General features: G+C 43.7%; 1 protein-coding gene across 1 annotated transcript in view; it reads right to left on the bottom strand.

Moving 5' to 3' along the window:
* Positions 1-13,106, bottom strand: part of maml3 (mastermind-like transcriptional coactivator 3) — a 105,828-nt gene extending 92,722 nt beyond the window's left edge. Inside the window, exon 1 of the mRNA XM_070988594.1 lies at positions 11,863-13,106. Within this exon, the coding sequence (XP_070844695.1) occupies positions 11,863-12,234 (372 nt within the window). The 5' untranslated portion in view covers positions 12,235-13,106. The remainder of the gene's footprint in view (positions 1-11,862) is intronic.
* Between the last annotated feature and the right edge of the window lie 4,171 nt (positions 13,107-17,277).

Genomic DNA, 17,277 nt, shown 5'->3' with positions numbered 1-17,277 from the left:
TCAGTTTCAATTTAGTCTGAATGGCCCCTGCTGGGTAGGCACTGGACAGTTGTGTCATCAGTCCATTCCCAGAGCCTGATTCCAGCCCAGCTAAAGCACTGAGAGTAAGAGAATATCTCTTTGTCTATGTACACACTGAAAGCAGCTTACATTTGCAAGGATCATATTGTTGTTTTTTCCCAAACCGGTTTGCTAAGCACACAGGTGTAATGAACTGGAAAAGCAATGGTGTGGAAAATACACTGCTAATGTTCCAAAATATTTAGTGTACGCGCATAACAAAGATTAGGACTTTTCCGTCTCTCCAGGGACCTCTGTTGGCTGACAGTTAGGATCCTCGAGGGGCTCTCTTTGTTATGTTTTCTGCAGCAGTCATTAAGTATCCATTAAAAAACTCAATGGCTCTTTAACTGTCAACAAGCCAAAAATAAAACAAGAATCCCACACTTGCCATTTTCATGAACAGGGGAAAGTGACAATTACCGAGCCTGAAAAGAGCATAATCACTGCACTTCCCTGCGTTCAGTGGAAGTTCCACATTTTCAACTGTTACAACCTTCATAGATGGAAGACTATTAGAACATTTTCATTAAAGACTTTCGGCTGAGCTTTAAGCTGCTAACTCCACAAAGCTCGCATACCACGGCTGACCCAAATCTGCTCAAAATCTTCAGGGAAATGTAGTTTTTCTTGGCTATTTTTGCTGCTCGACACTCAACAGTGACAGTAGAGAGGAGGGTAAACATCTGAGATCGTGTCTTCTCAGTAGAGTCCATAGTGAAGGGAAGGAATCGACCGGCGACCTTCTTGCTGTGAGGCACGCGCACTACCTGCTGCCCCACCGTGCCGCCCGTCATATATATATGTCAATCCACAATATAGCATCTTCACAACCATTTCTAGCAGGAATACGGCATTGCAACAGCCAACGCTGTCCGTTACCATTCTCTGCACCGCTATCATGACAAAGCAGTTGAAGCAGTTACAGGTCCTGGCAAACTTCATCAGAGCAGACAAATGTTCCTCATGTTTGAGCACCTGGGGCTGGAGTCCAACCCGGGGCCCTTTAACTCTGTCCAACTGCACCTTCAAATAAAGGCAAAAGGCCAATTTGAAATTTTGGGAAATATTCTTATTTGCTCTCTTTCAGAGGGTTACATGAGAAGACTGATAGCGCTCTCATATCTGTTCTTTAAAAATACATAGAGCTACAGACAGCAGGCACTTAGCTTAGCTTTACATAAAGAATGGAAAGGTCCAAAGGTGACAAAATCAGCCCATCAGCACCTCTCAAGCTCACTAATTAACATCTGGCTTTTGTACTGGGTGAATGCACGATTAACAATATGTTAGTTGGACAAATTTAGAGATTTTTCCACTGGACTGAGCCGGGCTACCTGCAGCTTTATGCTAGGCTAAGCAGCTGCTGGCTGCAGCTTCATATTTACCTTACAGACATGTGAGTGCTATGGATCTTCTCATCTAACTCAGCATATTTCTCAGCAAATATGCCAAAACATCCAACTATTCCTTTGGATCAATGCGTTAATTAACGTGGTATCTAATGCAATAGTAATGTGACTTTTTGCCTACGTGTACCTTGTACAAGTGTTTAATATTAGTATAGCTATTGGTAAATTCCTTATAATACCGAACCATAAAGAGAGAGGGCAGAATGTGAGTGTGGTTTTGAAAAGAGCAGCTGGCGTTTTTTCCTTGGTTGTGATCGTTGTTGCTGCTATTTTAGGAACCATTCAGGAAGTGATCTACAGACAGGCTGCTGACGGAGTATTCAGCTCGACTCATCACGAACCAAAACAAGTACAAGTGAATGAGACGTGGAGACGGTGCTCACAGAGAAAAGAAGTCATGAGGGAGCTGTACATCTGCATGGACATTTTCAATCTCCATATGTTCTACCCTGTCTATTCTTACCTTCACCTTTGTGTCATTGTTTGAGCAGTGCAGCACTAGATGCTTATCACAAGGAAGGCTAACACAGTCCATGTACTGGATTTGATCCTGTTTCAGTGACAGTGTGAGTTATGGATCACTGGTTTAAATTTTTTTCTCCCCACAACAACTTCAAGATTCAAGTTCCGCAAGATCACATCGGATATGTCTCGCAGCACTATGCATCATATCTGGACCATTTCATATTGATTTCTTAAAATTTTGAGCACTCCTGTTCCACACCTGCTACTCTGCCACGCTAAGCTGGCAATCCATTTTCAACCCTGGAGGAGGGGAACAATAAAATGCCTTCAGGGCAGGGAGTGGACCCTGAGTTAAGTTTTTCTGTGTCAAATTACTGTTGGCAAGGCCAAGAATGAACAACCATGGACAACACTCTTACAGCGACAAAACAATGTTTCCAAAGCAGCGATTTAATGATCACGAGTCAAGTTAATTTTGGCCTGTGAGAAAATAAATAAATCAGCTGACACTGACAACATCCACCTCAAAGCCACTTTTTCAGCCAGATATGCTGGCTTCAAGTGCACTTTCAGGCAATATTAAGAGTCATCAGACAATCAGTGTCATATTTGTAGGTCCCCCTGCTGCAGTGCCATAAGACTTCCAGTCTGAAATCACCGGGTGTAAACCAGTTATCAAACAGTAGCATAGCAACCGTGCTGCTAACTGTCTGACCACACAGTTAATATCCTCCCTCACACTGTCCTGCTGTGCCCCACTGTGTCCTCGCTCCATCTTTCCCTCCGTATTGCCCTCTGCAGTATTATCAGATAATGTGCTTTTTTTTTTCCTCCTGTACTGCAGCCTCTGTGGCACAATTACCCTGGCTGCTGCACTAATGGCTATTGATGCAGCTGAAGGGCCCACACACACACTTGCACACACAAACATTCATAAAAAATTCATGATGCTGGCTCAATAGGAAGGTGCAGGGGGTCTGGCCAGCCCTAGAAAAGAACAACAAATGTCATTTAACGAAAGGGAGAAGCGGCAGATGATACAGGTCTTAACATTTTGTGGAATATAAAATAAAAACACAGACACGCATGAATATAGATAAATATGTGCACAGCGATCATAAGAAGAACCATCAGGTTGAAGTTCCAACAGATCTGTTACCTGCAACTGTGTGTGTGTGTGCACAGGTCTGCGGGTATACAGAAACAGCCTGTGTATATGTGTCTGTGTGTGCTGCTGGAGTCTGTGTGGTAGGTAATTCCCTCTTAGTGGGGGATTTCTCCCTGCCACCGACCTGCGCTGAGAGAGCTTTAGAGTGCTAAGCCTGCTAGCTGAGACTGAACCAGGGATCACCAGAGACAAGGGGCAAAGAGATGGAGAGAGGGATGGAGAGGGAGAAAGAAAGAAAAGCAGAGATGGGTGTGAATGATTGAAAGGAAAGTGGGGAGGAGAAGATTACAAAGAGGAGAATATAAGGTCAAATGGAGGTAGGGATGAAAGGTTGAGGAGGAGAAGCGGACAGGAAAACAAGAAAAGGATCCTCGCTGGGAGTGAGCAGAGGTCACTGTGTGATGGGAGAGGATGGAGGACGGATATATGATTTCAAGAAAGAAAAGGATTTTTTTTGGGGGGGGGGGGGGGGGTAAATGGATTCTGATTGACCCTGAGTGAAACAGACAAACCAGGAACAGGAAGGTCACTGGGTCTCTGCCTGGCACCAACAGGAAGCTGAAGACTCAAAGGGGACGTGATATTTCCTCAGTTGTCACCTTCTCTTTTAATGTGTGCAAAAAGTCATGTTGATGAGGGGTGCATGAGTTTCGTTAAAATGGATCACAAAAAATCTTAATTTTTAAAAAGCTTTAATGTTAGCAGAAAAATATGTTTCCATTAAAACACAACCATCACTATAACAGTACATTTACTTCAGTGCTGCACTTAAGTTAAGTCTCTATACTACTACTCTGCTACCTTTCAGAGGGAAACATTGCCCTTTTGATCTACTTCATTTATTTGACAGCTATAGTTACTAAACAAATCATAACTTACAGATAGTGCCACACAAATTGTGTTGCAATGGAGTATTTTACACTGTATCTGCGCATTTATTTAGTTCGAGGATGTGAATACATCTTCTACTGCTGACTATGACTTGACAATAAAGGATAAGATACCAAAAGTCAGATGTGTTTGCTAATGATGTGACCTTCTTCTAGCGTTATCTGGTCACAGGAGAGTGAGAAAAGGACTTGAAAAAGTTGTTTAACATAAGTTCTTAACACTGTAGTTGTTAGAGAATACAATCATTATACTATGGTGTCAGCCAAACTCATTAAACCAAAACCTTGTTTACAGTTTGGCTTTTGTTTGGCGCTAAGGCCTTTTTGAGAGAAAATAATGTTGGATGAAATACTGACAAGCATGGACACTAAAGATTTTTTATCTAGTGGCCACGCTTTGTGTTAAATTGCCAAATACACTGGATCCTTTCATTTCCATTAATATTAAAATTGAGTTTTGAAACACAAATATGTCTAAACGGTGGCTGTTCTCAGGCCAGAGGGAGCTAAGTGGCAAACTGACCAGCACTTGGCTTGCTTACAAACACACATACAGTGGTCACATTCACGCGCACGCACGCACGCACGCACGCACGCACGCACGCACGTTTCTGCTGAGCAAGATTAAACCCTCTTCCTTATATTACAAAGTACAATGCTGCATACATACTATTCTCTTCTCTATACTACATATATGCCAGTAATATAGACCGAGGGAGTGTGGGGAATAAATTGGTCAGTGTCAGGCTACCCTTACCAAGATCATTATTTCAGAAAGCTTGCTTGGTTGTAGAATAGTTTCCTAATTGGTGGTCGTTATTGTTAGATGTTAGGTGATGAAACGGAAAACTGTTCACAACGTTCAATCAAGACTGTGGGAGCAAAACTTTCTGCCATCACACACTCAAATATTTACATCTATAATACTTTCACTCACATTTCTGAGGAATGCAACGCACATATGCACATTAGCTCTCTCTCTCTCTCTCTCTCTCACTCACTCACTCACTCACATCATTTTACTGTTTGTGTGTGTGAGTACATGAGGGGCGAGTGGAACAAAGATGGGTTCCCACCACTCCAGCATCAGCAACGTAAAATCTAAAGTGGCGCTTAGATGCTTCTTCAATGCTGTGCCACCTATGGTATGCAGAGGAGCAAGCTAGCAGCCCTCTGACAAAATCCAAACAAAGAACAGAACCAGCACACAACGAGCAGAGATAAGACCACAGCACTGAAGATACCCAGCGCTTGTCTGTTTACTTCGAAACATTTTTTCAGGCACGAACATCTCTCAGCGGGTCTGGGGCTTTGTATTGTACTTGTTGGACTACAATCTAACTATGTCTAATAGAGCTAGACCAATAAATGTTTTTTGTTTTGTCCTTTTGGTGGGGGTTGGGGTTCCGTAATCCAAATCGAGGGTCTAAGGATAGACAGGAAAGCCAGAGAATTGGAATGATAGCTCATTTACAAATGGGCAACTACTACCACTGAAACACACGAATACATGTTTGTCTGAAGAGTAACTACCTCAGTATCGGTTTGAATGCCCTTTGTCATGTCACCTCACGCTCTCATTCATCCATCGTGTCTCACATCACTGTCAAACTGGTGCAGAAAATGTCTGAAGTGAAGCAAGTCGAGCTGCTCTGTGTGAAGGAGTGGAAGATCGTGGCTTTACTGGGCAGCTGCAGAGTGCGAATGTGTATAAATGTATAATTATGAAGCGCAGAGTAACACAAATAGAAACACAACAGACAATGAGTCAAACATTAATGGATGGAACCTCTCTAAAGAACCCAGACAGAAGCTTAAACAATTAAGTGTTTAGCAGGAAAATATGACAGTCGTCAGGAGGTGAGAGGATTAAAACAGCCCATGAGTCTAGCTGCGCAAATATTTGAGGACTGAAACACGAGCAAGGCCTTCTGCCATACCCTGCTGAACCATCACTGATTATATAAGAACAACCTTCTTAACAGGTAGACTTGTAAGTGTGTGTGAAAAATTATCGCCAACTATTACTTATGAGATTCATTTAGAAGATCGCTACTTTCACTTTAAGTCATTCAAACTTTCAGCATTTAACAGGAGTTTGCCATTGCTCCGACAGCCCAAACGAAGGGGAATCTGCTCCCTCACTTATTCAAGGGTTTGTGCCGAACGTGTGTGTGTTCCTGTAGAATATGTGAACAAGCGTGGGTGGAAGGGAATGTGGTCGCAGCCGCCCCAAAATTAAAAACATCCAGCGTGTGTGAGTGTGTAGGAATTGAGGGACAAGGCTGAGAGAAGCAAAAAAAAAAAAGAGCAGAAAAGATAAAGGGGCGAGTTTGAAAGGCACAGTCGATAAAAAAAATGCAGGGAGTCAGTGAAAGCAGCACATAACGAGTCGAAAACAGCATGTCTATGATGTCACGGCTGCATGTCAACGTCACACTCTGCGTGTGTGTGTGTACGTACTGGTGAGTGTCAGCTCCATGCCAGCTCAGTAGTTTAAATATAGCACTTGGGCAACAGTCCCAGCTGACATTGACAATGCTATAGCCACCAAGACTCAGCTACGCTACATCAGTGCTGTGCTAACGCTGAAACCAGAGAAGCGGCGAACAGAGGGAGGGCGGAGAGGAAGGGAAAGAGGGAAGGCCTCAGATTCATGAAAACTCAGCCGCCCACACTCTGGCCTCTGCTGCCAAAAGTTGAGCAGGACAGCAGTATGTGTGTGTGTGTGTGTGTGTGTGTGTGTGTGTGTGTGTGTGTGTGTGTGTGTGTGTGTGTGTGTGTGTGTGTGTGTGTGTGTGTGTGTGTGAGACATTCCTTGGTGAGGTGGATGCCAAGGAGCGAGCAGAGCTGAAGACAGACTGTCCTGAGCTACTGTGTTTTAGTGGAACTAACGAGCCCCTCACTGTGCACCTCGGCCTCGCAGCTGTAAACTTGTTAGCGCTTAGGCAATCAGATCTGACTGGATCTTTTGTGAAATTGTGCAGGTCACAAATCAGTTTTTAAGCAACGTCATGGTCCCTCGGTTCCGACACGTGCCTGTGATGAAAGGTCGCGGGTTTGATTCTCACAGCGGCCCACATGCTTCCATCAGGATCTCGACAGAGAAACCCGCCAGCGCAATGACAGCTACTGATGAACGTGTGCTGATGTTTGTGTGTGCCCTTACATAACGAGTCAAAAGTAGCCTTATCGTAATCCGATATTAAATACAGCCACAATGCAGTTGGACAGCAGACCACTTCCCAGCGAAACAAAACAGAATTTAACACTCGGTGTCACTCACTCAGTATCAACATGCAATCTTAGTTTTTAGACTCAGACCTCTGTGCTGACATTTAACAATCATAGAAAAGAAAAAACAAGAAGAATACAAGCAAATCTTTGCACCAACAGTGACCTCAACGGGCCCAATTGTAACAGCCGGAGGACGTGCTGTCTTTTGTGGCGTTATCGCTGTCACTGATTCTCTGTGCACCAACACATGGACTGAACAAGCTCACACCTGTTCTCTGCAGGTCAGTCTGGGAAGCTGAACGCACCAGACGACCACTAGTGCAACAGACATGACACAATGATGATATCTAACAGTGCGACATTAGTGAAGAAGGATTTCTCTGTTTACTCCTGATGTTCTGGTGATGACTGAGCGTTCCAGTCGATTTCAGATTGGATCACCAACCACTGGAGTCATGACTGAAACTCATGCTGAGCTGTATGGGGCCAGACCAGTGACTGTAAATTTTGCCATCGAAAATAAAGGCATGAATTATTGAATTATTTTTCTTCTTCACATCTGTCTTTTTTCAATGACAGTTTGTTTTTATGCTGTCAGGTGTTTTTCAGTGTCACTGGTTTTCAGTTTCAACCGTCTGTCACCATTTTGGCCTGAAGGGAAGAGGGGTTTGAAGGGAGAGTGTGATTTACATGTCTGCATACTAATGAGAAAACTGAGGTCCGCTCCAAAGCTTCCGACAAACTGAGCATACAGCACTGGCTTCCAGGAGTTCACCTGTAATGTAAAGTCTGTTTCACTGCGTCGCTTTTTCCACATGGAACCAGGCTGGGTTAAGGTTAAGTGACGTTATGCTGGTGTGGCAGCGTGTGGTGGAACAAGCGCTACCCTTAGCTAAAAATGTAGGAATAATTTCCCACTTTTTACATACAAATAAAAATGATGCCGCACACCTACAAGTTCACCTGGAACTCCCAAACTGCAAATAATAATGGCAAAATGCACAGTCGCTGCTTTAGCCCCATAGAGCAACTGCACTGTTCTCTGTTCTCCCCTGTGCAAAAATTGAAATGAACAGTTAAACTTTAAGAGAAGGACGATGAACATATGGTCAAATATGGCCCCCCAAACCCATCAGTGCACAGTTACTGGCCTTGCATTTAACATCATAATGTGAGACTGAGATTTTAAAGAAAGGTCTTTGTTGATGCAATTTTATAAATTGGCATTAACTTATCAATATTACATGAACACGATATAATATTACATGAAGTGTTGTGTTTTCCCTCCACTAATCACTAGTGGTCCCAGACTTAAATTCTAGTACTACTGAAGCTGGGTTTACTTGATGTAAGGGGCTATCAACAGTCCTGCAGACACCTACAGCATGCGTTGGTGCCACGTATTACATGCTGCTGAAAAGAAGAAAATTATTAAGGTTTTCTTAATCTTGTCTTGAGTCACGATCCGCGACTTCCAACAATATCCAAAAATTACAGAAGACACATGCAACCCAAGCTGACCAATCACACTTCTTGCAGTCCCCACATGGTATTGCCACAACTGTAGTTGCATTGCTGTGTACCTTAAATGACATAAAGATTTTAGATTGACAACTACTGACAGTGACAGCACCCTTACTGTCATGAAAACTACGGTTGAGGACCACTTTATCAGTATGAGGTGTATGTGTGTGCAATGGCCAATGAGTTAACAACACTCCTTCAATATCCACTAAGGAACTATAATTATCGGCTTTTACAACGTGCCTGCAAGTTGGACATGGTCTGTCTTGCCCATAACTTAGAGCATTTGGTGGACAGTTAATCCAGAGCATATACGGTGTCCAGAGTGTAGTCGTTTTTAATATGTAAATGAATCCTTGACTGTCCCACTGTTAGTGAAATGTGATCCATGGAAAGGCGGCCTGTTGTGTCACAAGCAACCCTCTCATGATCAGACAATTACAAGTTTTGAGGTGTCCATCTCCCACAAAAGGGGATATCAGCAAGATATTTGACCAACATTGTGTTTCCGAGCTCGCGTTCCGGCTGTATGTGGTTACATTGGGGATATCACAACCCAGCTCCCCCTGACCCGAAACGACTGTTTGAATGTTTTGTTGTTCACTACTGTACTCCTTGAATGCTGTCAAAGAAATGGTGGGAAAGACAGAACGGGCTCCCAGTGTCTTCTCTTCCTTTCTCACTAATAGATAGCCTATAAACACAAACACACACTTTCCATAATTATAGGCTTGTCCCTGCCACAACGTGGGTGTGTCTGAGAACCATTAGACCAAGGCACAGTGTACTGGGAGGCACATGACAATACAAAATTCTCATGACTACCACACTAAGACAGTATGGACCATTGAATTACAAGTCGACCATTTCCCAATTTCTAACTATAATCTGGACTAACTGGAAAGCCGGTGTCTTGCCTGTGTCTTTGTCAAACACTGTCTTGCTGCCTTTCTCTCTACACATTTTTTTCACATATTCTCTCTATTTGCTTTTTGTACACTGTAAACATTCCTGACATTCTTCAAACTGACAATTATCATTTTGACACTGAAAACTAACCAGTACAGCAGCACACACACTTCGCAGGCACAGAGTCATTTGCATCATTTTAGCCAGACATTGTGGAGGCTTCACATCCAACTAAATCATGATATGACCATATTTACCACTGTACTCGTCTTTTGTGGTGGTGAAACTGTCTTCAAACACATTCTCAATACGGTAGATTTTCAAGAACAGTCTATAACATCACCCCTATAGATTAAGGTCCTGGGGTATTTGCGCATGTATGTGCGTATGCGATGTATACAGTTACGTTAAGAGCATACTTGACTTTCCTAGAATGCCTGCTTCTGCAGTGACTACATACAGCCATCTAGCTGCAGCTCTGTTCTTCAGAGGAAAAACAGGAGAGGGATGGCAGACGTTTCTCTCATTTCCTTTCATCCTTTTACAATCCATGCCTGAACAATGCCAACAACTAACAAAGTAGCATGAAAAGGGCACTAACACCGAGCTCTCTGCAATTTAGCTATTGAATGCAGTGTGTGTCTGCATCTGAGGTGTCACCATCGGTGTCTGGTAGAGGAGCAGAGGGACAGAGCTGAGGGATGCCACTGTGTCTTTAAGCAGTAATCCCTCTATTCTCTGAGCATTTGTTGCCGGCCATCTAATGGGCGGTTCTGTTTAATGTCCACAAGGGCTGCTGGGAGGTCTTACACTATTAAAATCACTGCTGCTCTCCAAAGCTACTGCTGGTCAGGCTTGCGTGGCTCTCTTAAATAATGACTGGGGTCGTCTCAGAAATTAAAGACGTTCTGATTTTGCATTTGAAAAGGGGAGGAACTGGGGCTCATTGCAGCAACAAAAGGGACAACAATGTTGACATTCCCGACATGTATCCTTTGGTCTTTTCTGAAGGAAAGCGGAGCCTGCCACACTGGAGATGAGGTGTGAACAGGGGACGCTACACAGTGCGCCAGTGCCTGTCTCCATCTCTGCCATGCAAGCAACGACAGCCAATCATCAGGACAATTTCTTTAGAAATGACAAAATGTGATCATTGAAAGATGTGATCGGCAGAGCTGCTCATCAATAACACCTCCAAACCGAGATCCCTATAAGACAGCAGTAGGACGCCCAACAATCCTCCATATGTTACCACTGCCCCCTACCAACAGGAAATCACTGTAGCATTCCTATAAAATTGAGTGATTTTACACTGACTTTTGGATACACTGTATTGTTTATTTCCTGAAGCACCACTGCATTATCTCACAAAGCCATGCAGTTTCATGGTTGGAGCAGAGCTTCCCTCTAAAATGTGTCACGTGATCACTGTATTATTTTGTATTAATTATGAATGAATCTCTCAAAGTTACTTACAGTAAGACAGCCACCTGAAGTATCTTTCAACTGTGGCTGTGATTAGGTTTTTGCAGCATTGTGGAGAAGAGTGGCTTTTGATTGTGAGAGTATGTTACAAAGGTTACAGAGCAGGCTGAAGCATAAACTGCTGCTGAGAGCAAGGAAGCAATGTTGCAATGCTAATGTTGACTGTCTTGCAGAACAATTTGCACTCAAAAACAAAGAACAAGAAAGGAGAAGTTGTTTGCGTGCAAAAAAGCAGCCATTCCCCCAGAAGTTGGTTAAAAGTTTCTGAGGTGGGAATCTCAACTTGACAATTAGCAGTGCCTTCCAAACTTTCAACCTTCCTTTGAGCATAAAGCAGCACTGATCTTGCAAAAGATCAAACATCAGCTGTCAGACTTGTCATTTGCAAATCCTGCAGCATTCAAGCCCGAGCAGCCTGTTTTGGGGGGCTGGGTTTCTTTGTAAACAAAAGCACTAGTTGGCACTGTGGTTTGAAAAAGTGAAGTGTGTGTTTCCAAAGCAATTGCCAGAGCTCAGTGAACGTGTTTCCAACAAGTTTTCACAGTGGTGAACAAGTAGTCGTCGTGCAGCTTGCAGCGGTGCAAGATATGGGGGACAGGGAGATGGAGGGGAAATGAAAGAGGGGGTGTATACTGAAGTGTGTGATGCGTTTGTGTGTGATTGAGGGGGTGTCTCAGGGCAGCCTCGGCCGTGATTGAGAGCTCGTCCTTACCGCTATGAGCGTGTTATTCCTCTGTTCCGTAGAGGAGGCAGAGTCCGGGTCCGGCTGCTTGCTCTGCGGCTGCTTGCTGCTACCACCGGCCGACTTCTTGGCCCTCTGCTCCAGACTCCGCTGGTACAGGCTGACCGTCTCTCTCCGCTCTATCTCCAGCTGCTCGGCGTGGGCTTGCTGGTACCTGTTCTCGCAGTTTACGTGGTGTCTCCGGCAGCCCTCTATTCGCTGCCTTAGCCTTTCCACCACCGTGCTGTGCTTAGGTATGCCCACCGCCCCGGCGGCCACCACGCTCCCGGTGGCCGGGTTCATGCTGTTGTTGATGCAGATACTGCCGTTGGGTCCGGCAGCGGGGGAGGCGAAGTCCCCCATCACTGGGCCGAGTGGCTGCTATTTTGGAAGAACTTTTCTCCCCGTCAAGCTTACCGCCACCGCCGCCACCTCCTCCTCCTCCGGCCACCTCTTCCTCCACCTCCACCACCTAGTGTCCTCTATCTCTCTGTCTTCCCTGGCGAAGGGTCCCAGGCAGCCGACCGGGCAGCGAGCGGAAGAAACGACCGACAACAGCCGCCTAAGCGAGCAAAAACCGGGGAGGTTTAAAGGGCTGCGAGTCGAGCAGTCATATGGTGAAGAGCTCGCGGGTGACCGTTTCTTCTTCCCTCCTCGGCTGTTTCCAAACAAACCGCCCCCGAAAACACAAGCAACACCCCGCCGGAGTGAGACCAGAGCAAGCCCCGAACTGAATTCAACAATAAAGCCGCTGCCACGCTGCTAACAACTACTCCGCTGGAAAAACAACAATACGATGAAGGTATGAACGCTCAGGTCATACACACACAAACCGTCCCGCGGAGGGGCAGCAGCGGCGGCAGCAGCAACAGTCCACTCGTCCTTTCACCGTGTTGTCCGTTGAGAAAAAGTTTTGCTGCCTGGACCGAACGGGCTCCGGAGTTTCCCGGTGAACTTGCATCTCATATGGTTTTGGTTTGAAATAAATCCCGGTGAAGATGTTGAGATGGAAGAAAGAGCACAAGCGCCCTCGGTAGTCCGCTTGTGAGGCGACTAGAGTAGCCCAGACGGCGCAAAACGCGGATATGGGAAGCAGTGGCGGAAGTCTGTAGTCACTGGCTGCTGCCTGCCACCATCACAATAATCAGGTCCGCTACTCCACCATGCCAGCGGAGTGATATCAGGACAGGAGTTGAGTAAAAACCAGCTAAAGGCTGTGAGAAGCCCGCTGACAGACACTCAGAAAACCCGGAATGGAGTAGAGTGTGTAGCCCGGAGAGGGCCGGGCTGGTCCGACTGCGACCTGTCCCGTGCTGTGTTTAGAGTTCACTTCCCCTTCACACCGAGACAGCAACCCGGGATAAGAGAGATCTGTCTGCCATTCGTAGAAACGCTTTAACTAGCCTTCTAGCTAGCAGACAACTGGCTTATTTACTCATTTGTAGCTCATCACTTCATGACCACGTTTCTCACAGGTGTTAGTATTTTTATTTTTCTATTGTTATAGTTTGTTTGCTTTACATGTTACAAATGTAAAATAAACACATAAGCTACAGGAAACCAAGTCAACAGCAAATACAAGTACAGAAATATGCACAACCCCAACAGGAGGGAAGCAGTAACAGCAGTGATACCACCAGTGTTCAGTCCAGGAAATAGGGCCCTGATGTAGACAAGGATGGACTCTCCCCCCCCCTTTTTTTTTTTGTTAGTAATTTTTCAATAGTAACTACTGCAGAATATGTCTGCATCTGAAAACCTGCACCATCCACCATTATTAATCAATTACAGGATGGTTTTACTATGATATTACATTAATTAACAGGGTACTATAATACTATTATACATTTTGAGTTCAGTAGTGAAGTGCCCCAAACTACATTTTCAGACCTGCACCCTGTAGTAATTTCAATAAAATGCATTTCAGCAACTCACGATGCTCCTGTGTGTGCATGCGACATGAACCGCTGCAACCACAAATCATTGTTTGTCATATTTATTGAGATTGTTCCTCAGAATTTCTCAGAAGCCCAGTTGCCTCAGAGTTATGAGAGAAGATACAGGGAAGGATGTCAGTTTTCTTTATGTGTGGAATGATACTTTTCTGTGGCCAGTGAATCATAGCTGAAACAATTTGAGCAGGAACTGATAATGACATCAAATTTCTTTCGTGCTGATAGCATTTGTGTTATGTCAGCTATTGGTTGTGATGCGTTGTTTAGGTGTAATGCATGGTTTTGTGATAATACATAATCTGCATACAGTTCATAAGTTGTTAAACAGACTGAGACAAAATAGGGCAGAGTTATGCGGCTTACATCACAGGTCATCTAGGTGATTTTTTATGGAGCATGACTGGCAAAAGGTTCAACAGTAGAATAAGTTTCAATTCCATTTAAAGACCTCAGTGATAAAGAGAAGTACAGAACCATTGTGCGTTAATAATAACTGTTAAAAATACTCCTGCCACACTGAGGTGCAAGAAAAAAGAAAAGGAAATAAGACATTTCATATATATATAAAAAATGAGAGCTCTTGTAATGTCCTGCTTGCTCTGTATAGCAGCCATGTTATTCACGTATCCAGGATCTAACATTTGAATAATAGTTTCGCATGAAGATATGATCTTCAGTCCAGTGATCATGTGACTGATGATAGTAATACAAGGTAATGATGTGAATCACAGGTACTTTTACATCACATGACACTTCCCTTTCCAGTCACCAACTCAACACCAAAGAATCATCACAGACAGGAACGCACACTTTGACATGCACACAAAAGGACTTCACAAATACATGTGGTTTAATTATGTCGCAGTAGAGGCCAATTCTCTCTCTCCCTCTCTGTCTCTCAGTGCGCGTCCCTCTCTCCCACTTTTATTTTTATCCGCCATGTCATGTGGGAGTTCTGAGTTCCATCTCCGACTGTTCAGGCCATATGTACTCCCTTGCCTCTCTCTAACCATCCCACCAACACACACGCTCATGTGCAAACACATACAGCCATTCATCCCTCACACATACTGCAGACCAACAGAGACATGGACCTGCACACGCACACATGTGCAGGACACACACTCACACAATCGACATGGTAATTCACACATCAGCAGCATGTGTCTCTCTGCTTCCACTCCACTGGGTGTTATTCATTTCTATTTCCTGTTTCAGTGTTAAAAGATTATCAATGAGGAGATTCTCATGAGCACCAGTGATCAAAATTACACATCAAACGCGAATATGTGGGTGGGATAGCAGTTCTCTTCGTGTTTTGAAACCGGAAGGTCATCAGGCCGAGATTCTCCAGTGAGAAATCTCCCACTTCGATATTATACACCAGTTTTTCCAAACCTTTTATGCTTATGACAACTTAATATGAAGCAGTACCTCCTTGCGACCCTTGTCAGATGTTTAAAGTTTGTAAGTTGTTAGCAGTGATTAACCCTGGTCAGATTTTTTTAATTTGTATAATTTCTAGACGGATAAGCGAAGCAAAGATTTCATAGATTTTACTTATTTCCTACCCGGGCCATCTTGATCAAACAATCAAGTATTTTAAGGTAGACGCTTAAGTGAACTGTTACCTGAACTCCTTTATCAGAAATCTGTTTTCTGTTTTTTGAAATTGCTATATAAATGTGCCATCTGTGGATCTTTTGTGATTTCAGTCATTGCACATTTTTTGGCAAAATGTTTACATATGTTACTCCACAATGTTCTGACTAAGCCTTAGAGCCCTTTCAGGGAAAAATCTTGTGGAGCAAAGAAAGGGCACAGAAACATTGACGGTTTGTTTGGAGTAAACAGAAGCAGAACTGAGAAGTTACCAGCAGCTATCGCTGAATGGAGGAGAAAAGTGTACAGAAAAGCAAATCTGATCAACTGAACATCCCAGAAAAAAATCATAGTACTGAAGACACTGTTTGTTCACCAAGTAAACTGCAAAACTATATATATCCAAAATATAAGAACGGACCTCATGTCTGATCATGACATGACAATGGCAGAGAAAGAATAAGAGTGGCAGAAGAAAATTATTACTACACTGTTTCTGACTATTTCATCATCCCCCATATGCCAGACCTGAAGCCATGAAGATTTTCTTGGAACACTTTGGCTTTCTCTTGGCTTTAGACGGAGGAAAGGCTTTGGTTTGAAGCTGTTGTTCTGGGTTGAGCAAGGAGACGTCTCCACTGGCCCTGGGCAAAATATTGGCTCAAACAACTCGCAGGTACTTCTTATTATGTGCTGATTGTGCGTCACACCTTAGATGAGAATGATCTGTCGACTGAGAAAGTACCTCGCAGTTTTCTGCCACTGAAATTCAACAGCTGATTCTCCACCAATCATTTTCATGTAGTGTCAGTAACAAACACACTGTACCAGTTTGCTTTTTGGCCACACAGAAGGGCATTTCCTGTAGACCTATAAAATGTCAAGTAAATTGATGTGGTAACCCAGCAAATTATTTTTAATTGTTACATAGTTATCCATTAATAATACTGACAAACTGCTGCTAAGTTACCTCTGACAGTATTGTAGCACCTGAAGCTAACATTAGTGTCACAGACTGGCAGAACGGTGATATAATGATTTAGGGTTTATCATGGAATTTCCAGTTACCAGTAATTATCTGCCAGCTGTCAGTTGTTTGGTTGCTAACAAGTAAAAAGAGTCCAGTCTTTATCTTTCCAAACTTAAAAAGTGATAGTAGTGCTTACTTCTTAACAAAACCAATGCAGAATAGTACAAACACCAGAATGCAGAGGGCATAGGTAACAGAGGTTCATCTTTCATTATGACCATCTTAAAGAACTCATGTTAATTAAACTCTAAATTAACAATATTGTGTGTTATACATTTTGACAATATTTTGAGTGTGTGAAATGTCTGCACTAGACTCAGGCCTCAGCCTACGAAGGCCAACACTAGCACACCTGCCGCCAGCGCCGAAGCCCAACCCTCCACGGACGGACAACAACTTCGACAACTTCATCATCCTCAGGTAATTAATGAACTAGTTAGATAAGTTGTTGATGAAAATTGTTTTTTTTTTCATTGTCTTGGTTGATGTTTGCATTTTCATAAGTGTTAGCCAACACTCAGCTTCTTGCTGCATCCAAAATTCCTTGCCAACATGCTATTTAGTATCTGTGCTAATTAGCACCAAACATGCATCTAGCTGAGGCTGGTGGGGATGTCATCAGTATTGCTGGTATTTGGTCGTAATCATCATTTGGATTGCCAAAGGTGTAGAAATCATCCTTGAGAGACTGTGAATGTCTGTACCTAAATTCATGGCAATCCATCCAATAGCTGAGGAATTTCAGTCTGGACTGACTAACTGCCCAACAGACCACTACTGTCATCCCTACAACCACATGGATATTATGACTATTTGCAC

This window comes from Chaetodon trifascialis, chromosome 2, assembly GCF_039877785.1.
Source record: "Chaetodon trifascialis isolate fChaTrf1 chromosome 2, fChaTrf1.hap1, whole genome shotgun sequence".
Taxonomy (NCBI): domain Eukaryota; kingdom Metazoa; phylum Chordata; class Actinopteri; order Chaetodontiformes; family Chaetodontidae; genus Chaetodon; species Chaetodon trifascialis.
This window is presented reverse-complemented; position numbering and strand designations above follow the sequence as displayed.